Here is a 26734-nt window from a genome sequence, read left to right on the forward strand (position 1 = left end):
TCCTAGAGGCACCGTGGTAACGGAGTTGAAGTTTATTTCAGTTATAGTGCAGAAAACATGGAACATTTCACCCGCCATACGTGAGTCATACAAAACAGACACGCTTATAGAAACTCATCCAGGAGTTTAACTAATGTTTACTAGGAGACGTAAAAAAAAAAAAAAATAATTAAAAAAAAAACAAAAAAAAACCCCACACCCTTATTGATCTAACAAACAGCTCCGTCGCTAACGGTCTCCGGAAATATTTACAGTGCAAAAGTCAATTATATTTTACAAACTTTATAGCGTAAATGAGTCATTTACATACACTGATACACCCTTTTTAATACAAGTACCATAAACATCTTATAGGTTTATTAAAATATTATTTATTCTCACAAAATATATATATTTTTTAAATGTTAACCTTCTTAACGTTGTGTAGCATCATCATTTAAATGTCGGAAGAATTCATTTTTAATGTGCCAACCCTGAATTTTGTCATTTTTCCACTTTCCAAACCACTTTTTGCGACACGAACTACACGACGTTGCTCTAGTCGGCATTTGTTGAAGGTCAGAAAGAGTCCGCTTCCCTTGTACGGTTATTATAATCTTCTTTCTATTTATTCCCCTCTTTAAAAAGTCAGATTTCCTGAATTAAAGGTCGAACGCTTTTCCGAGCGTCTCATTGACCCACAAAGTGAAGGTTATAAGTGAGCTGGTGTCCGTTGTCCCAGGCATAGAGCACCTTCTCTTTAGGATTGTAGTCCACCTGGGTGACGAAGGCGTACTCGTTGGTGAACGGGAGCCGCGGCGCCGCCTCGCTGTTGGTGTGCGTGTCATAGGCGTACGCCACCTCGCCCTCTCTCTGGTTGTACACGTCGATGGCGTACAGCACGCCGCACACGACGAAGCAGTTGCCGTACGTGTTGCGCTTCAGGCGCGTCCTCCACGTCGTCTCCTTCTTGGTGGACAGGTCGCTCGGGTCCAGCTTGCTGATGATGATCACCTCCTGCTGCGAGTAGTCGTAGTCCATTGCCGGGTAGATCACCCAGAGGCCGCTCTCGTCCACGGCGAAGTCGATGTCCGAATGGCCGCGCCACTTCCACGGCGTCGTGTCCTCGTAGACGACGTCGTGAAGCAGCGTCCACGCCGCCACGTAGCGCATCCGCAGGTCGTACTTGATGATGTTCTTGGTGAAGGCTCGGTTGTAGTAGAAGGCGCCGTTGTAGACCACGTGACCCGTTCCTATCCAGTTATACGGGAGCTTGTAGAGGTTACTCCAGCGACCTACGATCAGATACAGGAAGTGAGTAAAAACGTCTGCACTATGATTTCACCTGTAAAGTGTACTAGAGTGAGATTTTGGAACAACTTGGAAGCTTGGAATGATAAGACTCTGTCTAACATTTTGGGAAAAATTTGTGTATATACAGCGCCATAGATAAGTATTCACACCCCCTTTCTTAAACCCTTTCATACTTTGTTACAACCTGGAACTGAAATGGATGTAATTGAGATTATGTCATGAATCAACACAATATAGCCCATAATATGGGGGTGGGGCATTGGGGGGTTGTCAATGTAATTAGTAAATTTTGTACAAATAAAAAAAATATATCTAATGAATAGAAATGAGTGCTACATTTGGCGAAAAGCCAATGCTGAGAACACTATCACCACTGTGAAGCATGGTTGTGGTAGCATCACTGGTTCTTCTTGGTTGCTTCTTCTAATTCCCTCTTTACCCACTGACTTGTGGTAGATGGCCTCGTCTAAACAGAGTCGCATTGTGCCGTATTCGCTCCCATTTTTAATAATGGAATTAATGCCGCTCTGTGGGATGTTCGAAGTTTGGGATTTATCTCATAACCAAACCCAGGAGATTTGGAGCGGTTCCTACCTTGCTTAAAATTGTCCAGGTTGCGAAACTCCACCAGGTTGTTGCCGTAGTAGTAGTTGGTGACGTAGATCTTGTTGTCCTTGGCGACAGGGTCCTTCATCCACGCGCCTTCGTTACGCCCGTAGCTGTGGTGCTTCTCCGGCATCTCCACCGAGGCGATGGTGCCCTCACACTCCGGTGGTTTAATGTACACTGAACAGAGTAACCACACACACACACACATTTACACAGTGTTGTTGGATAGAAAGTTTTTGGGAGGTGGGAGGAAACTGGAGAACCCAGAGGAAACCCACGTGTTACCTGTCTTGTTAGAGCCGGGTTGTGCGTTCTTCAGCGACGGTGTGGTGATGGTGCGTTTCTCCATCTCTGGGTCTGACTCGGTGGAACTTGTGGTGAAAAGCTCCTCAACGCTGGTGGTTGTTTGTGTGTGTGAGGCAGCTGTTGTTGAAGCAACAGTTGTTGTTGTTGTTGTTGTTCTTGTTGTCTTTGGCAGCACAGGAGTGGTGCCCTCGATGGCCTCCAAGACGAGTTCGGAACCTCCCTTGTCCTCGATTTGGTGGACGTTGTGGGTTTTGGCTGTGTTTTCTTTCAGAGACAAAGGAAGGAGGGAGAAAAGGATTACGACCGAGAGTTCAATGTTTCACCCCGAAGCATCAGAGATTCCACTTCAAAAGCGCTATTGATTATTTATGAGATGTTGCGCTCGTAGTAACTTCCTGCGCTGTAACCGAGTCTATCCCCGCGGTGTTTGCGTTTTCAAGCCGAGCCCGTCTCATGTCGCGCCATGCAAAACACATCTCCGCGAAGACAATGTCGGGGGAGCGAGCCTAATCTGAGCCTGCTCTTCCTGCACCGATGGGGGGGCTCCGTCTGGAACATTAACCACGAGCTCGATGAGAGCCAGACATAAATACAGCAAAACATTATTGTGCATTCAAGTCAAAGAATCCAATTACAACATAACTCCAACAGCGCAAGACAAATGAAGAAACCACTTCAGGGAAGAGGAACAGCGGATCTAAAGCATCTCATACTGAACACCACGGCGTGCCTTGAAGCTACATGAAATATCACGAGATGTTTGAAGTTCTTCAGGAAATGTAGAATATTCACAGTATGAGAACTCGGTAGCGTTGTTTTTGGTATACTGGATTACATATATATATATATATATATATATATCTGGATTACTGATCAGAAGGTCGGGGGTTCAAGCCTCAGCACTGCCAAGCTGCCACTGTTGGGCCCTTGAGCAAGGCTCTTAACCCTCTCTGCTCCAGGGGGCGCTGTATCATGGCTGACCCTGCACTCTGACCCCAACTTCCTGACATGCTGGAGTATGCGGAGAAAAGAATTTCACTGTGCTGTAACGTATACGTCATCAATAAAGACTCATTATATAACAATAATAACAATTTGCTTATGTGAATGAGCTTAATTTCGGTCTTGTGGCCACAATCTGCACTCCAAAGCTGGAATAAATGGTGACTTGCAGTATAAAGTGGGCGGGGCTTTTGGTGCGGTGAATATAAGAGATTCCGATCACGTACGGCGAAGCGTACACTCAGGGTTATCACACAGCCAAATCGTATTAGCATATTATCATTTTTCTTTCGCTAGGCATGAAAGTTTGCCTCTTCTGCATTAAAGCCCGAGACTAAGGGATCGTTTCTTCTGCCTCGGAGCAGTTCTGCTGTTCACAATTACCTCTAACGGCTCTTATGAGGAGAAAATACAAGCGCACAGGGATTATGGACGACGTTTTATAGAGCGTATTTTAGAGAAGCAGGATGCCTATAGCAGATTTCAGCGCATTATAAAACCTCACGGAGGGCGTGGCCCAGCAGGGGGGTGTGTGGGGGGGGGTTGTGACTTCGTGGCAGTTCTGAATAACAAGTGGCAACCGGAGGTGTTTCGAAGCTGTTCAGCCGAAACAGTAAAACAGCCCTAAAGTAGGGATGTGACGGTGAGGAAATTTTCCTACCGGTTAATCGACGTGATACACCGGTAATACACCGCTATCACTTTCGCTTTTTCGAATTAACGCCGATTGCTCGAACGGTGGGTTCGTTATTATTCTTAATGAAAAACACAACTACAAACCGGTGCAGTGAGAAACTCGCTTACATTAAACACAGAACTTTCGAAACCAGATCTTCCGCCATCGTCCTGTCAGTCAGCTCGCGTCGCTCCCGTCACGTGACGAATGAAGTCTGACTCCTGCTGATCTGTGCTGCGGCTCAGTTTTTAATTGTAGTGTCCGTTCTCTACCTGAACTAAATGATTTTTATTACTATAAAAAGGCAAAGCGACGGTGGGGGCGGTGCCACAGTGGGGAAGTGATGTAATCGGTGTGCGGCCCCAGCACCGGGAACGCTGGGAACACCGACTATCGCAACAAGCCTGCCCCAAAGCTAACATCCTTTTAATGAAAGCAAGCTGAGTGATGGGATTCATTTAGGTAACAACGAAAGACTTGGCGCTGGTTCTTTAAACAGCATGAGAAGTCAGGAACTCATAACGGAGTGAGTGATTCACGTGGATAAGTGTGTGTGTGTACTCTATAAACTTCCATCGCACAGATAACACACACAGACAAACAAACGCACCTCTGTCTCCTTTGGACGCGCTGTCCGTCCCTGACTCGTCCGTCCTGGTGGCTTTGTAGTAGGTGATGCCCCTGATGACCCCCGGCTGGTGACCCGCCGGTTTGCTCTTGGGGGTCGGCTCTGGTTTAGCAGGTTTGGGCGTCTTGGGAGGCGGAGGCTCCTTTTTGGGTTTGACGGGTTTCTCTTTGGGAGGCTTTGGAGGCGATTTATCCACCGGGGACTTTTTGTTGGGGGGTTTTACTGCCTCTTTGCCCTTCTTGCTGTCGGTGGCCTGCAATCATACATGAGCCGGTAACCAGTCACAGTACTTTCAATAGCTTGCAAGTGAATGCGAGTGATGACGGTCTCTAGCGAACCTGAGGTTCATTTAAGGTTAAAATACTGCGAAAAGAGAACATGCAAATGAGATCGCTTGCAGTTTGTCTCTTGTGGGCGTGGCCGGTACACCTTTTGTTTTTTTACATCCAATGAGAAAAGGTAGTACTTACGTATAAATCTATAGCTTTTAAAGCCTACTAACTCGCTAATGAGTGGGAAAATTGGTCGATTGATTTACGTCACATGCTCGAGTTAGCAAAACAAGCTAACTGTACTTGCTAGGTTCTGAAATGGTGGCTTCGTTTTACGTAGAAAGCAGAAACAAACGACTGCCTGCATTTTTTTTGATTGTTAGTGTGAACGTATTAATATCGATAACTAATGAATAAGTAATTAACTACTCATTAATAACAGTTCATAGCTGTTATATATCTGTAATATGTTCATGCGTGTCTTTGAAATATTGGTCTGTGTTCACGCGTAATAAAGGTCACATGACCGGAGACACACTCTGACTAAACTTTAACGCGACGTCATATTTGTATTTTGTGTGTTAAGTGTGTTTTGAGTGTATTTCGTGTGTTCGTCAGCGTCACCTGTGCCTTGTTGTCTGTCGTTTCTTTCTTCAGCAGCTGCACTCCCAAGCTGGAGATTTCTTTCTTAATGCTCACCATGATGTCCGAGTAGTTCTCGTACTTCTTCAGCTGATTGGACAGGTTCATGACGCTGTCTCGAACGAAGTCATTCTCACGGCTCAGGTTCGTTTTGATCGTCTGCGGGGGGAAAGGATCGAACCGCTTTTCTATTTCGTCCAATATTCCATCTAAATCCGTCCGCCAAGCCCTCGACCTGTCCGCACGTCCATCCACCTGTCCATCTTAACCTGCCGTCATTCTTTAATCCGAGGGCTCGTTCACTCGTTCGTCCATGACATGCCTTCCTCCGTTCTCTCCGGCGTTAATTCATTCATTTACTCCTTTTCTTAATTTTCATTCCTCCACTAGTCATCCTTTCATCGTTATATCTGTTCATTCACTCGCACATATACTCAATAACTCATTCATTTAATTCATATTCTGTTCTTTCACATATTACGTAATCACTGGGTTCGTTTACTCCTTCATTCATTCATTCAGTTTGTCGTTTATTCACTGATTCGTTATTCCATCTGTTTGTTCACACGTTCATCGATATATCTGTTCATTTATTCTTGCACTCCCTCGTTAATTGCTTCATTCATAATCCATCCATGCAGAAATTTATTAAACAATGCATTCGTTTAGATAGATAGATAGATAGATAGATTCATTTACTAATGAATTACTTCATCCATCCATCCATCCACCCGTCCATTTGTTTACTCACTTATTCATTACCCCACCAGTCCATTCACTTTCACTTGTTATATGAATTTTATTGACTTTTTTCACACATATAGTCAGTCGCTTCATCCGCCCATTCACTCATTCATTACACCGTTTATTCATTAATCCGTCTTTTCATTTACTCCTCCATTAGTCTATCCACTCCTTCATTAATCCACCTGCTCACTCCGCCATTCACTCATTCGTGCATTCATTCACCTGTTCGCTCTGTTTCATGGCTCCTTCATTAATGATCAGTGTATTTAGCCTTCCATATTTCATTCCTTCATTAATCCAGCCATGCACTCACTCAGTCGTTTTCATTTACTCCTTCGTGAATCCGTTCATCCAATCCCAACCTGTTACCCGGTTTTTTATTAACGTTAGATCGTTACTCACCGCCTCCAGCGTGTTCATCTGAGACACGACTTTATTCATGTACGCATGAACCTTCATCAGATCCATACTGTACAACGTCCCCTCCAGCAAGTCCACCATGGAATGCAGCTACACACACACACACACACACGCACACACACATATATATATACATATATAAGATGTGTCTGGATGGACAGGCTGTTATCAATGATCCAACTTCCTTTTACAAATCCAGCCGTTGTTTTGAAATCCTTCCTAAAAACATCCTGATGTTATCGGGGAGCTCAGCAGGAAGCCGCGAAGGAAACGTGAGGCGAAACGTCTGTAACTCGACCCTGATGCGTCCCTCTATGAACTCGACTTTTGTCAAAAACTCGGACACGTGTTTCCTCTTTATTAGTGGCATGGACGGTCTTCTGGGACCAGAAGTGGCACGGTGTACGAGCGTACGAGTACTGCGTAAAGCATTTCAGACCCCTGTTTGTATAGTTAACTTTTTGTGTCTCGTTAACGTTGCCACGCTTCAGCACTCCTGAGCCTTTCGCTACCGTTTGCTACTTGTTTCAAGTTAAGCATGGAGGTATAATTAGAGATGGCACGATGTCGCTTATCGTGTTCCCGATACCGACAGGGATGCAGAATCCTCGGCAGTCTGATTTAATGAAAAGCGTAAAACGTGACCTCATCGTGACCTTAGGGAACCGTGAGAGTGTGAAAGGAAAGGGAAGATAAAGCAAAGCTTCTCGTCGCGTCAGCAAAAACGAGCCGCATGTCCGTTCAGTCCAAACGGAGGAGAACGCGAAGGACGTCGTGACCTGCACAAACGTGAACGCGCGTTTCTGACTTCATTAAAATAGCGCTTACTGTTTAAATGGAAAACAAAAGCAGCTTAAGAAAAAGGTAATAGCGTCTCTCTCAAACTACCGTAATTCCTGGAGTAGCCGGTCCACCGTAAAAACACATGCAATAAGGCTCATGCATGAAATGTAAGATATAAATAACACCTGCAAGAAGGCACAGACTGTGTTTTAGAGAAAATAAAAACGATGGTAATCGTTTATGCATTATAATACAATGTGTAGTATTTATACAGATTTTGATTGACCCTTTATTTTGTCAATTTTAATCAGGTTTCAAATGATTTCTTAGGCCAGCTTTATAAGGATTTGAGTGTAAAGATGTGTACGCCATACACATACACACAGTTATGCTTTTGTGTGTGTGTGTGTGTGTGTGTGTGTGTGCGTACCTTGAGCAGCTCGGGTGCTTGTTTCCTCAGTTTCTCCGTCCTCCACTCGTTTTCGCAGGGGTTCAGCGAAGAGGGCGGAGCGGTGCACGAGCATTTACAGTCCGATCCTGAGCTCACCGTCTCCACCGCGTAAAAATCGTCCACTTTCAGGGTCCCGTCCCGAAGCCTCGAGCACGCCTCGATGCTCAGCGGCCGCATCACACACTTGCAGCGGCAGTCCGAGCCCTCCGACGTCATCCTCACCGGCTCCACGTCCGCGAAGGCCTGTACGCAGGGGTACGAGATTAGGATATATGCGGCTGTCTTGTTGTTTGGTATTTAGTGACTCCTCGAAGGTCATCGATTGGTCCAGGGACGAACTACTACATGACAAGGTTATAGTCTCGCTTTGAACGTTTTTATATTACATATATAAATATATAAATATACATATCACCCAGCCAACTATTTTATTTTAGATGGACTTTCTGAAGAACTCTATGCTTCTAGGTGCTTCTGGTTCAAAGAGTTTTCTAGGCATTCCAGATACACAGATCAGCGAGTAAACACAGAACAGGTGCACACATTAGGAGAACGAGCCAATGACAGAATGAGAGAGATTGCTTGTAGGTTCTTAGAAACATTAGTGAGCTGCAAAAATGACATTGTGAAGCGATCCCTGTAAAGAATTACAGCAGTTGCAGGAATGTTATCTTTAGAACATTACACCCTGGCCTTCTTAGATCTTGCCGAATATTTCATTGCAGCAAGCGCTCTAGTAACGGTCTCAGTCAGCTGGCCCACGAATTCCCACCCCTATGTTCTGACTTGTATTGTAAAGTCCACTCTCAGACTCTTTCAGCAAGCACTTCAAAATCAAACAAGAGGTCTGATTATGCGCCATGTCATTCCTCCACAACACGACCTCGAGAGGTGAACCCTAGGGTTTTCTGGAAGCCATCGGCGATCAGAATCTCGGAGCAGGGCCTGGCAACATTTTGCTGAAAACGTGAACCTCATGTTCACGAAATCCTCACGAAACGCTGCCATTCAGCTTTTCACCCCAGCGATGCCTCACACACAAGCTTCGGCCATGCCAAGAATCCTGCCTGCAAATCCGTTCTTAATGAATCGTAAATCCATTTGCTTAGGAGAAGAATGAGAGGGGCATCGGCAGCAGGCAACGGAGATCCTGTAAGTATTCGCTCCCTTCTGTCTTTCTCTCCATCTGCTAGACATTATATAACATCCATGACTGCTCGCTTGAGTTTTACCGTGGCGCTGGCTTTGAACTTATCCTCACAGGAACTTCCATATATTCACCATCCTGACGAGACTCGATGGAATTTGCATTTCCACCAGTACAGCTCTAATCATCTTGGACATCTCAGTACATCTCCCACGCAACCAAGTACTTTAACTATGCCATAAGGCCGTAATTGGACAGGTATGAAGGTTAACAACATCGCAGGTGAACAGGATCTCGGAGTGTATCTATGGTATGCTGAGGTCTGTATGATGAGATCCACATGCACTTCAACTTCAAAGCCACATGCTTTACCGTTACCATGAACCTACTGACAACCGAACCGGTTTAAAATAAGCGGCCGTAAAAGTTTACGATGTGTGAAGTTCCACAAGAGCAGTTGTTTTGAAGTTTAGGCTGTTTTGAGGGGGAATGGACACAAGATGATGTCGTTTGTTTCATCAACAGCAGGAATGTGTCTTTCCAAAACATACAGAGGCCACACCTCCTTCACTAAGACTGACCGATATAGAGGCCACACCTCCTTTACTGAGACTGACAGATACAGAGGCCACACGTCCTTCACTGAGACTGATGGATACAGAGACCACACCTCCTTTACTGAGACTGACACATACAGAGGCCACACCTGCTTCACTGAGACTGATGGATACAGAGACCACACCTCCTTTACTGAGACTGACACATACAGAGGCCACACGTCCTTCACTGAGACTGATGGATACAGAGACCACACCTCCTTTACTGAGACTGGCAGATACAGAGGCCACACGTCCTTCACTGAGACTGATGGATACAGAGACCACACCTCCTTTACTGAGACTGGCAGATACAGAGGCCACACGTCCTTCACTGAGACTGATGGATACACAGACCACACCTCCTTTACTGAGACTGACAGATACAGAGGCCACACCTGCTTCACTGAGACTGATGGATACAGAGACCACACCTCCTTTACTGAGACTGGCAGATACAGAGGCCACACCTCCTTTACTGAAACTGACAGATACAAAGGCCACACCTCCTTCACTGAGACTGACGGATACAGAGACCACACCTCCTTCACTGAGACTGATGGATACAGAGACCACACCTCCTTTACTGAGACTGATGGATAGAGAGACCACACCTCCTTCACTGAGACTGATGGATACAGAGACCACACCTCCTTTACTGAGATACAGAGACCACACCTCCTTTACTCAGACTGACAGATACAGAGGCCACACCTCCTTCATTGGAACTGACAAGTGCAAAGGCCACAACTCCTTTTATAGAGCCGGGCAGAAGCCACGCCTCCTTCACTGATAGACACAGAGGCCACACGTCCTTCATCGAGCTTCACACCGTCAGAAGCCACACCTCCCTTAATGAGTCTAACCGGCAAAGAAGCCACTAAATCTTCACTGAGACTGGCGGAGACAGAGCCCATACCTCTTTATTTGAGACAGACAACCCGGGAGGCCACGTCTCCTTCTCTGAGACTGACAGATACAGAGGCCACACCTCCTTCTCTGAGACTGACCTTCACAGAGGTCACACCTCCTTCATTAGGACTGACAGGCACAGAGGCCACGCCTCCTTGACTGCAACTGACTGACACAAAGGCCACAGTGCGTTTATTTAAACATGGAGACACGGTACTCAGCTAATTCTCCATCTGTGTGGTTGTCATTTGATCCGATTTTGTGGCTGGGTTCGGTTTCTCTGGCGTGATCTCTGGTTCAGCGGTTCAGACGGCTTACGGCTGTCATCTTTCCCCCTGAGATTTAGAGATCTCTGCAGAGACCCAAACTGGGCCACATGTGGAACTGGTTACAGCCTGAGATTCTTCACTGTAAGCTCCAGCTGTCTGAGCCGACGTGCTTCAAGACATCCGTTTGTCTGATCTCGTCTCTCGAGTGCCACGTTGTTGTCCGTGTGTGTGTGTGTGTGTGTGTGTGTGTGTAATAATACTAATGGAGAGCATTCGATTTGTTTGTTTGATGTTTGGGGTCTGCAGTTTGTTTCTGCAGCTCTGTACTGGCTGCTGTAGCTAATAAGATGCTACATATCTGCATCCGGCTCTTCAGTGACGTCAGACACATGGCGGCCATCTTGGACAGCCAGGGTTTTTCCGTCGTTCCCAACATCCAGTCGCTGATCGCCGCTGTTTGTCCCACTTCTTAATTCTTCATTCTAAACTCTGTAAATTAAAACGCAAAGTTTTTTTGCATTCGCATTTCCCGTGTCTTTCACAGAAACCTGCCAGTCAGTGTTGGGGGCGGGACTATACTATGACGTCACTCACCGCATTTTAGACTGTCTCGCGGTCACCGGAGATTCACCGCACATTCGAGATTCTCTCTTCTATCTCTCAAACAATAAACCCCTGAAATCCCCCTGAAGCTAATCTCTCAGGAACGCAGTGCAGCAGCGCTTTATAGTGATGAAGTACGTAAGGGACCGTCTAAAAATTGCATGACCTGGACAACTGTGCACGACTCTACCAAGATTACACGCATCTACTTCGCAGGATATCTAACGTATTGCAGTGTAATGATACAGTATGGATACTGTATTTATTTTATTCGTTTATTTAGCATATATTTTACTAACAGTTATTAATGCTATATGTTTTTAAATGTGATTACACATATAAACAGTTATTATTATATAAACATTACTGTGCCACATCAAACTACAGAAAAATGCTGTAAAAAAGAAAAAGAAAAGAGCCATAAATAAATAAATAAATAACAAGTGCAAACGATCATGCCGATATGCAAATGATCGTGCCGATTCAAACAATATGCAAATGGCATATTGTGACATCATCTAGAGGCTTTTTGAGCATGCATTAGCTACTTTCCCCTAGAAAAGAGTCACCAACACTGCAATCAGAACCTACTGATACAAACTGAGGCATAGACGGGAAATCTCTCATTAGGCGGGATTAAAACACGAACACCCACACACACCCACACACACACACACACACACACACACAAACACGACAGCGGACTCGGTGTTAATCACACGCTCAAATGACAACCTCTAGCCTTGAGTGTGTTGGAAAAGCCGGGGGAGCAGGAAGAGATTAACACGGCGTTAGTGCTGCTGTGTGAAGCCGGTATGTGAGAAGTTCAGATACATGAACGAGTTCCAGTGTGTCGGTGATTCTGCAGCGCCAGCAAACCCACAATATTCTCTTTTCAAGCAGCACAGAAGGCCCATTATTGCTTTTTTTTTTTACAGGATAATTAGGTGAAAGAGCTCTAACATTCACACATCAGAGCCCACTGACTTTCAACAACGAGTCTGTTTGTTAACTCGGATGACTTCACCGAGTCATTTCGATCATGCGCATGCATTCCTGATGCCGTTTCTGATAGACCGCACGACTCTATAAATAAAAACAATTCAGAGAAGACGTTCTGGCGTTTTTTTCCCTTTCTGAATAAACCGCTTCGTCTCGAACGCGTGCCTTCGCGTTTGTGCTTTGATCGGCGCTGTTGAATTCTGTAATCTGGTTGGTCAGAAGTGGTTTTTCTACAACAGCTGCTAATCACACGTTTATATCAATGCACTCGTTCTAACGTTATCGTTTGTATAAGGATTCGTATGCTGGACTCTGCAAGTGAAACGGGATTTTTTTTGAAAACGTGTGTACGGTTTACGGAAGGAGTCTCCAGTGTCAGCGCGTTATAAATGTAAGTTTTCAGACATCTTCAGGATGGAGCAGTGTACTCTGTGCAGTTTCTCGGTGACGTTTTTTTGCGTTACTAAGTCGGTCCCTCCAGGATTTCGTGATTTTGCGATCGCAGAAATGAACGCAAAATCGAGGAAACGCCGCAATATGCAATATTTTTCAAAATCACCGCGGATTCGGGCCGAGACGCGTCATGTGACGTCATCGCGACGCGCGCTCAGTCAACGCCCCGTGCGCCGAACACGAATACAGCTAAAAGGTCTTCGCTTACCAACAAACATCACCGCGAAAGACCGCGCGGAACTATTTTGTGCGATTGCAATTCGAGTAGTTTTTCGCCAAAACAAATCGCAAAAATCTCTGCGAGTTGTATCGCAAATTTTTTAAAAACGCCGCAGCAAAATCAGATATCTTTGGCCGCAACAATCACTAAAAAAAACTCCTGGAATCCTGTACGGTTCGAGAGAACCGAACCTGGTGCAGGAAAAAGACGAGAACAGGAACCACCTCGTTTCGGGAGCGTTCCATGACGCGAAATGTAACTATAAATGGATAAATAGCATGACATTTCATTCTTTCAAAATTGTAGTTTGTAGAAATTGTAGGTATAAGAGGAATAAAACACTTCAGGACGTACTGTTATAGGGAAATAATCAACTTCAGGGTGGTCACAGTAACTGCGCTTCATCACACCGTTGATTATTTCACTATAACAGCATGACACGGAGTGTTTCATTCCCTGCTTTTCACAAAATGTTTTCAGGAAGTATTTCTGAATTTAAATAAGCTTTTGTTTGCAAGTTTGTCTTAACATCAAGAGCTCTGAAAGGATGAGATTTCACGTCTCTAAAAAAAAAAAAAAAAAAACCCCAACACGTTTGTTTCCAGAATCTGTTCTGTCACCTGTCGCTCACACCGTCGCCAGAATAGCTTCAGAGCAGACCACACAGGGACGCGACAAGACACCGAGCACTCACGCCGTTTCCCGACAGGACGTCCAAATGTGCATACTGACCCAAATGGTAATAATTACAGTAGTCCCTTGGTGGAAAGTTTGTGAGATCAGTCCAATCTCACGACTGAGTCCTTGAGCAAGCCTCCGATTCGCCTCTGTGAAAATATTTTCCATTAAACACTTAAAAATTTTCCATTCAACGCTTTTCCCATGAAGATCTTCTTAATCCATCTGAATTCAGTCGCTGATCCAGAAACCCACTCAGGAAACATGTTTATATTGTATAATTAATTTCTGATGTGTTTTTCTGATGAGATTCTGGTGCCACTTTGTCGGTTGGCGCTGTCGTTCCGGTAAGAAGTTAGGGTCGTGTGTTACCATGGTGCCACATGGAAAGGCCCTTATGACTCCTTCTATGCAAAGGCGACGCAAGAATTCAGAAGGGGACGGAAGAGAAGGAGATTCTCTGTGGAACGGACTGCAAAATAGGGACGACTTGCTGAATTAATGATGAGTTCATAGTTATAATTAGACAGGAATATTTAATGATATGGCAGTGAGGACAGTGTTTGATGGTTGTAATGATTAGAAATGCTCATATAATAAACCCCAAGGTTCCAGAATGTTCTGGGCGTTTTCATTTCCAATCGAATCTATTTAAATCATTATGGCTGTTCATGTCTTAGGTAAAACAGGACATGACATTGTTTGATAGTAGATCAAACACTCGTTTCTCCATAAACGAGTGGTGTAAAGCCTGAGAAATGCACTCTATCTGCTCTCTGAAATCCTCATTAAGGATTAATCACCCATTTATTAATGTCAGACAGACTATTTGTACATTCTAAGTAGATCAGAGGTTCAAAATTTGATATAGAGACTGTACGTCAGAGTATGAGGGGATACTTGGGCCGGGTCAAAATTCACCAGGACCACACTGAGAAAGTATAGAATATGAACAGTATGTAAGGGTTAATTATAATCAAAACCTTTCAAGAATCTCAAACGTCAGGGACAACGAATGTTCGCATGTAGTGGCGTACAAGGCAGTTATAACAAAAGACATGCATGTCTCCATTTTAAACACATTGTTATTCACACTTTTCTTTCAATTTGATGATCCCCAGAGTCCCCGAATTGATAGGATTTTTTCTTTTTTTTCTTCTTAAAATGCTCGTACGTCAAAATTCGCATCTAAATCGAACAACTCTTTCGAAGCGGTTAACAACCGACACATTTTACAGCGTTAAGATACTTGAAAGTGTGGAGGAGAGGTATATTTTATTTTCCAGCTTAAAGACTACGGTCGTGGTTAATAAAGACACGTCGACGTCGCTGAGGAATCGAGAAGGACGTTATCTTAGTAGATCTGAAGAAATGCCAAAGCAGGTCGAAGAATATAACCGCTACTGAAGATAGAATTCGCGGTTTTAACACACACACACACACACACACACACACACACACACATCATTAGCCCAGGAGTGTGAATTATCCCCAGACTAGTTTAGCGAAGACTCGTTGATTTTGGTTGTACACCACGACATTCCTCCTCAAACTGTTTCTATCTAAGTCTGTGCTCTCACACATGAGCCGGACCAGGTCAAAAAAAGAAACGGATCCAATAAAAAAATCCGGATACAATAAAATAGTATAAAACGTCTATTACGGTACTCTTTTTTTTTTACATACAAAACACACCAGTAGCTATACTGTGAAAAATCGCAAATTCTTTGAAAGTACCGAAGAACAAGAGACAGGACGGTTTACACATTCAGCTTACAAAGAACTACAAAAAAAACCCCTCAACGAACTAACTAACATCAAACACGAGCTTGACGATTGGTTTAAAAGCAGAAAACAGGATATTGTGTTCTATACTGTATGTTTATTATGCATATACACCGATCAGTCATAATGTTAAAACCACCTGGCTAACACTTGTACCACCAAACAGCTCAGACTCGATCGGATTGAGATCTGGGGAATTCGGAGGCCGAGTCAACACCTTGAACACTTTGCCATGTTCCTCAAACCGTTCCTGAACAATTTTCAGTCTCAGAGCGCGTTATCCTGATGAAAGAGGTCACTGCCGTTAGTTACAAGGTTAAAACCTGCCCCAGTTCTATCCCAGCCCACACTGTAATCTCGTTACGTAACCCCCCCAGCAATTAAACGAGAATCCGGTGCAGTCACGCACCAGATTTAATTATTCAATCAATCCAGGGTATTTATAAATACAAACAGGGTCTGATCACAGGTTGGCTCTTTGTCTATTTATCAGAGAAAGAGCATTCACGTGTGCGCTGCCATCAATTCCTCACTACGGTTTATTACTTCAAAGCGCAGTCTTGTCATCTTGATTAAATTTTTGTTTACACTAATCTTTCCCTGGGCTCCTGATGTGGATCCTGCAGCTTGAACATACGCTCTTCTCTTTTCCAGAAGCCCTGAGAGACCCTGTGACCATCTTGGACGTCCATGACACTGAACAGAAAGTAGAGATAAAAATGAGCGCGGAGGAAGAGGTCGTATTCCGAGAAACTGCTGGCGGCCAAAAATTCAGACAACATCCAGCGACCGGCAGCTTCTGTGGCAGACCACGGGCCAAAATATCGCTTTTTTAAGAAGAAATGTCGAGCGTGTAGCATAAAAAAAAGCGTAAAGTTGGCGCTATTTAGCAAGCATGTGGCTTCGGTCGCTATACTAACCAATAATTAGCCGATCACCTAGCAAGCTATTCACACAATCCCTTTAGTCTCTGAGTGGAACAGAGGCCAAGTTCTGACTATTTATAATTTGTACAGATAAACAGAAGTCATAGCTATCACAGATCGGTTTATATTTGATCTTTTTCTTGGATTTGGACACATACATGGTTAGCCAAACATCTCTCTCATGAAGTGCAGTAACAGGTTCACGAGTCCTAAAACACGGCCCTTCATACGGCAGCACACGAGATCCTAAAGAGAGTTAGCGCTAATTAGCTGAGTGCAGGAATAAGATTTGTTTTTTAAAACAATACTTTCTGAGGAAACTGTTAACTATTCTATGAACAAAATACGCAGTAGGCAGGAAGTGTAATTACTACAGCGTTAATTTTTGTTTACTGTTTCGTTGGAGAGTTAGCTAGCTTGCTAATTCATGCGCTAATTCGTAGATCGGACACGAAAGGCAGATCGTCAACAAATATACGATGTACGAAAGCTAAAATCCCACCTATTTAGAAAAGTAAAGCATCAACAAAAAAAAAATTATAAAAAAAAATAACGCATAATGTGTATAAAGAACTTTTTTAATAGAACAGAAAATAAGGCATAAATTTGACAAGAAAATCAAACAAAATATAATATATAAAACAATAAATAGGAAACAAAAATCAAATGCCTAGCATCCGAGTCTTTTAGCGTACGCTAATCACTGCTTAGCCGATCAACAGGCACTCAGATGCTCACTTCTTTTACAGCTAGCTAAAATAATACTGAAATGTGGCTACTGATAATATGTTAAAGTTATATTATTATAAATGTTTAAGATATGTCTTTACTACTTTAATTAAAGAAAAAATAAAGGATAACGTTAGCTATATTTAGCATTCTTGTGCCTCTGTCATTCAGGCGCTCTTAGCCCAATAAAGTTAGCATCGTGGTTTGTGTAGTGCTTTTTTTGTAGCCTACACTTACCACTAATCAGCTAGCATGCTATTCATAAAATCCCTACTTTTAAAGGAAAGTAAAAATAAATAATAAAGTTAGCATCCTTTTGAGGCTTCTGCTAAGAGTGTGGATTGATGCAGATGGCTGCATGTGCCGTGCGCGAACAGATATATGGCTCTTAATAAACATAAACGTAACCAAAGATTAAAAAATAAACGAGTCTGGAGGAACAGGTGCAGATGATTGAATTTCTCAAACAGCCAGCAACCGTCAGCTTCTCCGGCAGTCCACAGGATAAAATAACGCTGGATGTTTGTCAGAAGCCACAATGTGCCTACACGTTTCCTGCTAAAGAGTCATCACACATGCTCAAAAGTGTCTATGTTAGCATTCGTTCATGTCAGACAGCATTCTGAGGTTTGGTGGCTATTTTTTTCAGTGATATACGTCTCCATCAGCGGTCTGGACGTTACGCGCGGTGGTCACTGCGGTCGCTGGTCAGAAAAGGTCACACGTGTTTATGTTTAGCTTCTGATCCGGTCCCTCGGGAGGAGAGATCCCGGTGGCGTAGGGTTTTATTTTGACTTCAGTTTCGACAGTTTTATACTAAATATCAATAATATATTAGGCTGAAATAGTTCAAAATATAGAATACAAGAAAGCCGATGAGAATAACCAATCAGGGTCGGTTTCTGACCTTGTCACCATGGTTACAAGCAATTTTTACCTCAGCAAATTGTACCAAAACATTAATTTCATATGCACAGGGACTTTTTTCTTGCTATTAGCTGTTAGCTCCCTTTCCATTTGTTGCAATTGCTAAGAAAACAATGTTTTATTTAGATTTGGGGGTTTTTTCAAAACGCCCACACCTTTCATGTTTGAATTGAACAATAATTACATAATTCACTTGAGTTGTTATGGCGATGGAACAATGCCACCCCGAAGCAGATCCAATCAAACCGACTCTTTTGTGGTGGAAAAACTCCGTTCTGTTCTTTTTTAGCTTCCTTGACGACGGTTTCTTGTTTCGCTGTTCTTCCGGGAAAAACAGACATTCCCTCATTACTCCACCCTTCCCTTCATTTCTATTTCTGCTACTGTTTTCTACTATATTTTAGGTGACTGGACGCAAGCTGTGTTGCTAATGGACAAAAATAAATCGTTCGTTCACTCATCATGCTACATCACAGGACAGCTGGACACACTCGATGGAAAGGGTTAACTGCCTACTTCCTAATACACGAGCTCAGGATTGGTCAGTGTCCCTCTGATTGACAGGGGAGAGAAACTAACACCGTCCCGCCCACCCAGAAAGCACGGCCAAGACAGAAAAAAACACTACACGGAGAAATCGCTAAACTCATCTGTCTTGAAGATGTCTGAAAAGATGTCTGACACTGGAGGGCCAGATTATGATGGCTAGACGACTGATTTAGAGCATTTCCAAAACAGCAAGTCTTGTGTGGTGTTTCTAGTATGCAGTGGTTAGTACCTACCAAAAAGTGCCATTCTTTTACTTGGGGAAGAGACGGCACCAGGATGCACTATGGGAAGAAGGCAAGCTGGCGGAGGCAGTATGATGCTCTGGGGAATGTTCTGCTGGGAAATCCTGGCATTCATGTGGATGTTACTTTGACCCATTCCGCCTACCTAAACCAAGTACACCTCTTCATGGCATCGGTATTCCATAATGGCAGTGACCTCATTCAGCAGGATGATGCGCCCTGCAACACTGCAAAAATTGCTCTGGAACGGTTTGAGGAACATGACAAAGAGTTCAAGGTGTTGACTCGGCCTCCAAATTCCCCAGATCGCAAGCGTCTCCGATCGAGCGTCTGTGGGACAAGTCCGACCCATAGAGGCACCACTTCACAGCTTACAGGACTTAAAGGATCCGCTGCTAACGTCTTGATGCCAGTTACCACAGCACACCTTCAGAGGTCTCGCGGAGTCCATGCGTCGACGAGTCCGAGCTGTTTTGGTGGCACAAGGAGAGGGGGACCTACACGATATTCCGCGGGTGGCTTTAATGTTTTGGCTGGTCGGTGTATAATATAATACATTGCAAAAATAATAAATAAATCCATTTTAAAAACGTTATAATAATATGAAATTATTTGTAAACTATGTTAAACCTTCTACAAAAAAGGTTTCACTGTCTGAAAGCTCTGCTGCAGGCGTCAGATGTGGTAACTAATGAATAAAAATAAATCAGTTGTGTGGAAACACGACACAGGAGACGAGAGAGGAGACGGGGGGTTTTTTCTCCCCCATCTGGGACAAAAAACACTTGTGAGCCCTTTGGCCTTTATTGTTGTTGGGAGATCTTAGCTAACCGATCAGGTTTACAAAGCTATACCGAGGGGTTTTCCTAATCACAAAGCAGCAAACATGCAATTAGTTCGCGCAAAAGAAAGCGTGACTATCAGATGGAATACGGGTTAAAGGGCAGTCTGACTCCTACACAGAGTCAGAGTGTGTGTGTGTGTGTGTGTGTGTGTGTGTGTGTGTGTGAGAGAGGGCAGGGTGTGTTGGTGTGGTGTGTGGTGTGGGAGAGGCAGTGGCACTCCAAAGAGCAACAGCTGTGTAAGCACAACTGCATTGTTTTTAACCCCAGTGGAGTCGCTCCATCTCCTCCTATTACAGTCCTGGGCTTGGTGCCCACACACACACACACACACACATACACACTATCTCATCACTATGTCACTCAGAGACATCTATCTCAACACCATTAGTTTCCACATTTATATCACCTGAACCTTGTTTTATTTTTATTCAGTCGGAAAGAAACGTTGCCTCAACGTTGTTCTGACGTTCTCTTCAGCTTCAAGCGCGCAAAATAACACGTGGCTCCGTTTACTCGCGCGATCCCACCAGTTATTCTGTCCGAGATCAAGGTCTTACGTTTCACGCGATCCTCAGAAAACAAGTCGAGATAACGAACAGAACTAGATTTTGATTTCCTGAAACCTTCTTTCACAAGGAGCTGAAAAACGGCAGTAAAGGGATTAAAGTGAACTTGTGCTTAACGACTAAAAACGTCTTAAAGATCGCTTTTCAGCTGATAAGGGGACAGAAAGGAAGGAGGAATAAAGGAAGGAGAAAAAAGAATAAAGATTAAAGAAGAGGTTTACGTTCCCTCCATACAGTGTGCTGTTCACTGAGTGCGATGCTAGTGCTTGGAAGTTAGCGGTTAATGCTAAGTGCGTTTACAGTGTCATTTTAGTCATACGGAGACTTTTCTTGCGAATTCTCCAACACATCTGAGGTAAATGTTGACGTTCTCGATACTTTTGTCTCATTTCTAGAGTCATTCTGCTTCACTGAATGCAATTTTACTTCATTTGAATGTTTTTGGTGAAAGCTTGTGGATGCAACATGGACCAATACACTCATTAGCTTGTTTTATTTGTTAGGAAAGTTAGTCAGAAATATCTTTGTTTCGTCAACTGAGACTACGCTAGCTGGCTAGCTAACAGAAACTCTATAGCTATAGCTTCACACCGGACCTTTGCCTTGCTAGGTTAATTTTCGTGTTGTACTAAAATACTAGATAATTATACGGTGCGTCATCTTAGTATCAGGTAGTTTTGGAGTGAATTTTGAACCACAATGAAACACAAGCCACATTAGGAAATTAGCAAAACAGAAATCAGACATGGCCGCTAGTTAGTGATTAGCCGTGTATTTATTTTGGTAACCCAAGAAATTTGGGTTATATGTTCACCGATTCGATGCTAAACTAAGTATTTAAAGCACAATCTTTCATTTTACATTCAAGGAATTTTTAACAATTTTTTAACATAAGTACATTTCAGGCTATGTAGCATATCACGGACAGTTAATGTTGCTAAAGTGCTTAGCACGTTTGACGTAATTTTTTCCAGTGGTGTTTTGGTTACAGATGTGCGCTGTTTGACAGGTCTTTCACAGCTATTTTTTTTTTTTTTGGTCGAGATCACAGGACAGACGGATTATTATTAATAATGGATGCCGGTCTGGACTCGATCGGTTAAACCCAGACCACATGTAGCTCTCAGGCTCAGGACCAAACACGACTTTCAACTTTCTCTGCCTGATTATTGACAGAGGAGCCGTAAATGGAGCGATCAGGACGTGTGGAAATGTGAGCAGTGAGACAGTTTGTGCAGACAGACAGGTGCCAGAGACACACTCTCTGTGAAGAATGTGGGAGAAAAGCCATTTCTGTACTGCAGGTTCATTCAGCCGCATCCTCAAGTAAACCATCATCAGAGCACCTGCTCTCTCTGTCTTTCTCTCAACCTGTCTGTCTTTCCCTGTCTCTCTCTCTATCAGTCTCAGTCTCCCACACTCACTGTCACTCTGTCTTTCCCTCAATTTTGTCTCTCCTTCTCCATCTCTCGCTATCAGTCTCTCTCTGCCACACTCACTGTCATTCTGTCTTTCTCTCAACCTGTCTGTCTTTCCCTGTCTCTCTCTCTATCAGTCTCAGTCTCCCACACTCACTGTCACTCTGTCTTTCCCTCAATTTTGTCTCTCCTTCTCCATCTCTCGCTATCAGTCTCTCTCTGCCACACTCACTGTCATTCTGTCTTTCTCTCAACTTGTCTGTCGTTCTCTGTCTCTCACGGTCATTCTCTCTCTCCCACACTGTCTCTTTTGTTCTCTTAACCTGTCTCTCTTTCTCTGTCTCTCTCTATCAGTCTCTCTTTCTTTCTCCCTTTCCCTCAATGTCGCTTTCTCTCAACCTGTCTCTCTTTCTGTCTCTATCCCACACTGTCTCTTTCATTCTCTCAACCTGTCTCTCTTTCTGTCTCTATCCCACACTGTCTCTTTCATTCTCTTAACCTGTCTCTCTTTCTCTCTCTCTCTCTCTCAGTCTCTCTTTTCTTTTTATCCCTCAATGGCTTTTTCTTTCTATCAGTCTCTCTCTCACACTCACTGTCGCTGTCTTTCTCTCAACCTGTCTCTCTCTTTCACACTCTCCTTCATTCTCTTAACCTGTCTCTCTTTTTCTGTCTCTCTCACACTCACCGTCCCTCTGTCTTTCTCTCAACCCGTCTCCCAGTCTCTTGTTCTGTCTGTCTCTCAACCTGTCTCTCCTTCTCTGCCTCTCTATATCTCCCACCCTCACGATCCTTCTGTACTTCTCTCAACCTGTCTCTCCTTCTCTGTCTCTCTCTCTAAACGTCTCTCTCTCCAAACTTCACTGACCGTTTCTCAATCTCTTGTCTCTCTTTCTCTGGTGCTTTATCTTTCTCCCTCACTACGTTTCTCTTTCTATTACTCTGACTGTCTCTACATTTTACTCTTTTAATCTCTCTCTCTCTCTCTGTGGGTCTCTGTCTAGATCTCAATCAGTCTCTATCTCATTGCCTCTTTGTCTCTCTGTCTCTGTCACTGTATCTCTCACTAGTCTTTCTGTCTCTCCCTGTCTCCCTCTCTTTCTCTCTATATCTGTCGATCTGGTTTTTCCCCTCCATCTGCTTCACTTTAAGTGTAAACGGGTTCATCAGGGCAGGTGTCGCTCAGACGTTCGTGTTTCTGCACTAATGACCAGTTCGAGAAGCTGTGGGTTCAAATCCCGGCATGATCCTTCAACTCTCGACCCTCCATCTCTGCGCTTGGACTGGATTCTGCCTCTCTTTTAAGTCGTGCCAAATGAATAAGTGTGCTTTAACGCATGAATAATTCAGTGCTCACATTCTTCATCAGCGAGATAAAGTGGACCGCTCCGAGTTACACGCGTCCGCAGAGAGGATTTAAACGTCAACAACTCTCTAAGGAGCCTTATTTCAGGACCTGCGCTCATTTCCTCCCGAATCGCAAAAAACGCTTCGTGACGAAAGTGTGACGTGATCCCGGACTGTGTCGATCTTTCTGCCAATTCAAATACTCCACATTCCCTCCAATTACTCGTACTTAAAGAAATTAGCCATCACGGTTCAAGCGGCACTGTGGGAGTGAGTTAATGACCCGTAGGAGCTTGGAGGATCTCGGCTTGGGACAGGGTGTGCCACTGAGCCGTGAGGTTTGAGGACTTTCCTCCTCTAAATCACCTGATAGTCAGGACGAGGAACGATAGAGCATAGAAGGAACAACAGTACAGGAAGAAATGAACAGCAATGAGAATAATGTTAATGACATCACTGTCAGTTGGTGTTTAATCATCTCTCTCTCTCTTCCTGTCTCTCTCTCTCTCTTTTTCCCTCTCTCTGTCTCTTTTTGTCTTGCTCTCTCTCTCACTGTCCCTCTCTCTCTCTCTCTGTGTGTCGTTCTGTCTTGCTCTCTCTCTCTCTCCCTGTCTCTCTCTCTCTCTCTTTTTCCCTCTCTCTGTCTCTTTCTGTCTTGCTCTCTCTCTCTGTCCCTCTCTCTCTCTGTGTCTCGTTCTGTCTTGCTCTCTCTCTCTCTCCCTGTCTCTCTCTCCCTGTCTCTCTCTCTCTCTTTTCCCCTCTCTCTGTCTCTTTTTGTCTTGCTCTCTCTCTCACTGTCCCTCTCTCTCTCTCTCTCTGTGTGTCGTTCTGTCTTGCTCTCTCTCTCTCTCCCTGTCTCTCTCTCTCTCTCTTTTTCCCTCTCTCTGTCTCTTTCTGTCTTGCTCTCTCTCCCTGTCCCTCTCTCTCTCTGTGTCTCGTTCTGTCTTGCTCTCTCTCTCTCCCTGTCTCTCTCTCTCCCTGTCTCTCTCTCTCTCTTTTCCCCTCTCTCTGTCTCTTTCTGTCTTGCTCTCTCTCTCTTCCCCCCTCTGTCTCTCTCATGCTCTCTCTCTCTCTGTCTCTTTCTGTCTTGCTCTCTCTCTCTTCCCCCCTCTGTCTCTCTCATGCTCTCTCTCTCTGTCTCTTTCTGTCTTGCTCGCTCTCTCCCTCTCTCTCTCTATTTTTCTTTCTTTCTCCCTCTATTTACCTATTAGTGTCTCTCTCTATCTCTTTTTCTCTCTATCTATCTACCCGTCTCTCTGTCATTTTTGCCTTCTCTTTCTTTGCCAGTCTCTATATCTATCTGTCTCTCTGTCACTGCCTCTGTCTGTCTCTCTGTCCCGCTTTCTGTCTCTCTTCAACCGTCTTGTTCTCTGTCTATCTCTTTCTATTTCTTACTGCCTGTCTCTCTCTTCTTGTTCTCAGCTCTCTTTCTGTCTGTCTGTCTTGCTTTGTGCTTGTCTCTCTTTCATTCTGTTTCTCGTTGTCTCTTTGTCTGTCTCTACTTTGTCTGTCTTTCTGTCTCTCATCTGGTTTTTGTCTCTCTCTCTCTCTCTCTTTCTCTCTGTTTCTTGTTGTCTCTTTTTCTGTCGCTCTCACCTTAACTCTGTAGTCTGTCTCACTTCGGCTGTCTTTTTCTCGTTATATCAGTCTTTGTGTCTCTCTCTCTATATCAATCTTTCTCTCCTTCAATGTCTCGCACTCAGCTGGCTCACTTGGATGAGATTTGGCATGTTTTCTTCTCTCTTTGTCTTTACTTGTTTCTCTCTGTCGGGTTTCTCTGCCTGTCTCCCTGTCTGTCCTTCCCTCCTTTCTCTTTTCAGCTTCTATTTCTTTTGCTCTATCTACCTGCCCATCTCTCTCTGTCTGCTTTTTGTCTCTCTGTCTGTCTCTCTCCAGTCTGTCTCTCTTAGACTGCCTCGTTCTCTTTTTATATCTGTCTGTGTTTACTTTTCCCAAATTTCCACTAAGGGATCAATAAAGAAAACCTATCTATCCATCCATTTACCTATCTATCTATTTATCTATCTATTCTTTTCCCTATCTATCTATCTATCTATCTATCTGTCTATCTATCTCTGTTTTCTTCTTTGTTTGTCTTCTCTGTCTCTCTTTTTGTTTTTATCTCTTTCAGTCTCTCTCTCTCAGTCTTTCTTCTTTACTCTCTCTCTCTGTCTGTATCATCTGCCTCACATTTAAACAAATCTTTCATTTGCTAAGTGAATAAATAAGAATCTAAATATAACTGTTTATGTTCTTCGATGTTGCTTTAGCCAAAGCGAATAGTGGAAGAAAGGCGAGAGAGAGCGAGAGAGAGAGAGAGAGAGAGAGAGAGAGAGAGTGAGGAACTCATTTACACACTCAGATCTTTGGAAATCCCTCTGGAATGAAGGTTATGCTTGAAATATCTTAGTTTGTTTTTGTTTTTTTAACTGCTTCACCTCCTACAGCTTGAGCTGCACACACATCTGAGTTGGAACGTCTGTTTTGGGTTTGTAAGGAAAAGGTTGCGAATGTAAATGAACTTTGTGCATGGAGCAGAGATCTTGTTAAACAGCACGTGAAGAGCCTGGCTTAATGACATTGAGGTGCCAATAGTTTTGCAAGCAGTCGCTATCTAGCAGTCCTCCGATCATCACTCGTTGCACGAATGCACTACATTACGGGGTGCCAATATTTATGGCCCTTCATGCACACCATTCAAGCGCCTTACCTTACTCAGAGCGCCGACGTGCTGACTCAAGACGAGCATCGTGACCGCGCACGTGAGAATCCGCATCGTGTTCTTCCAAAGAAAGACCATTTAAATAAAAAAATTAAATAAAAATAAAAACTATATATATATAAAATGATCACACTACAAATTTTTCTTTTTGTTGTTGTTGATGTTGTTGTTTATTGTTTAGAGGACGCAGCGCGAGCACCGCAAACACCTGCAGACTTCCAGACCTCCGTCGCGCGCCTCTTCACCGCTCCATGTCTCAGCGCGCGCGCTTGGCGGTGTTGTGCGGTGCGCGCGGACTCGCAGCTTCCAGCACCACGTGACGCGTCAGGAGGGGCGTGGTCACAACCAAAAGACAACAAAAACAGAGAAAATGAACACTGAAATATTGCAGTAATGATTGGTTTGATTTGATTGATCAGCAAGAATATAAATAAATAATATAATATAATATAATTTGTAATTAATGAAACATTAATTAAAAATTTATAAATACTTTTCCTAGTATTTTTTTTAATTATTATTAAACGTATAAAATTGATCATAAATGCATCCAGGACGTGTCTGATGTAGTTTTTAGGCCTGCAGATAAACTGAATCCTGAATGAGTTTCTAACTCCGTACTGAACGCTTGTGTAGGTGCAGGAGGGACTTTTACACATCCCTCTGTGATATACAGCCTACACTATATGGGCAAAAGTATGTGCGCCATCTGTCGGTTAATGTGAGGAATGTATTTATTGCAGCCAAATAAATAAGTAAATAAAACAGTCGAGTTTTATGTTTAACATTACTTTATATATTTACTTTATAATACGTGTATAATTTATCCAAATGCCTATTTAAAAGTAGGCCTATATATGTTTCTTATTAATGCTGTTTTTTTCTCAGTTGTATCTTGCTATTAAAATTTAGGACTATTATACTATCCATCCATCCATCCATTTTCTGTACCGTTTATCCTTCACTGGGTCG

At 43.6% G+C, this 26734-nt stretch overlaps 1 protein-coding gene across 1 annotated transcript; it reads right to left on the reverse strand.

The window, feature by feature from the left end:
* Positions 1-26164, reverse strand: olfml2a (olfactomedin-like 2A). Its single transcript, XM_053624090.1, has 8 exons — positions 25751-26164; positions 7809-8072; positions 6578-6685; positions 5411-5587; positions 4497-4767; positions 2188-2472; positions 1888-2079; positions 1-1274 (listed from the first exon to the last, which is right to left on the reverse strand). The coding sequence occupies exons 1-8, from the start codon at positions 25838-25840 to the stop codon at positions 670-672; spliced, it is 1992 nt and encodes a 663-aa protein (XP_053480065.1). The 5' UTR covers positions 25841-26164; the 3' UTR covers positions 1-669.
* Positions 26165-26734: the final 570 nt, after the last annotated feature.

The sequence above is a fragment of the Ictalurus furcatus genome, chromosome 5, assembly GCF_023375685.1.
Source record: "Ictalurus furcatus strain D&B chromosome 5, Billie_1.0, whole genome shotgun sequence".
Taxonomy (NCBI): domain Eukaryota; kingdom Metazoa; phylum Chordata; class Actinopteri; order Siluriformes; family Ictaluridae; genus Ictalurus; species Ictalurus furcatus.

Bases quoted from the DNA above. Each gene is read 5' to 3' on its own strand.
- olfml2a (XM_053624090.1), bottom strand. From the start codon at position 25,840: ATGGTCTTTCTTTGGAAGAACACGATGCGGATTCTCACGTGCGCGGTC. The intron at 8,073-25,750 runs GTAAGGCGCTTG...CCCTGCGTACAG, and splicing joins ACGTCGGCGCTCTGAGTAAG to GCCTTCGCGGACGTGGAGCC. The intron at 2,473-4,496 runs GTGCGTTTGTTT...TGTCTCTGAAAG, and splicing joins CGCGTCCAAAGGAGACAGAG to AAAACACAGCCAAAACCCAC.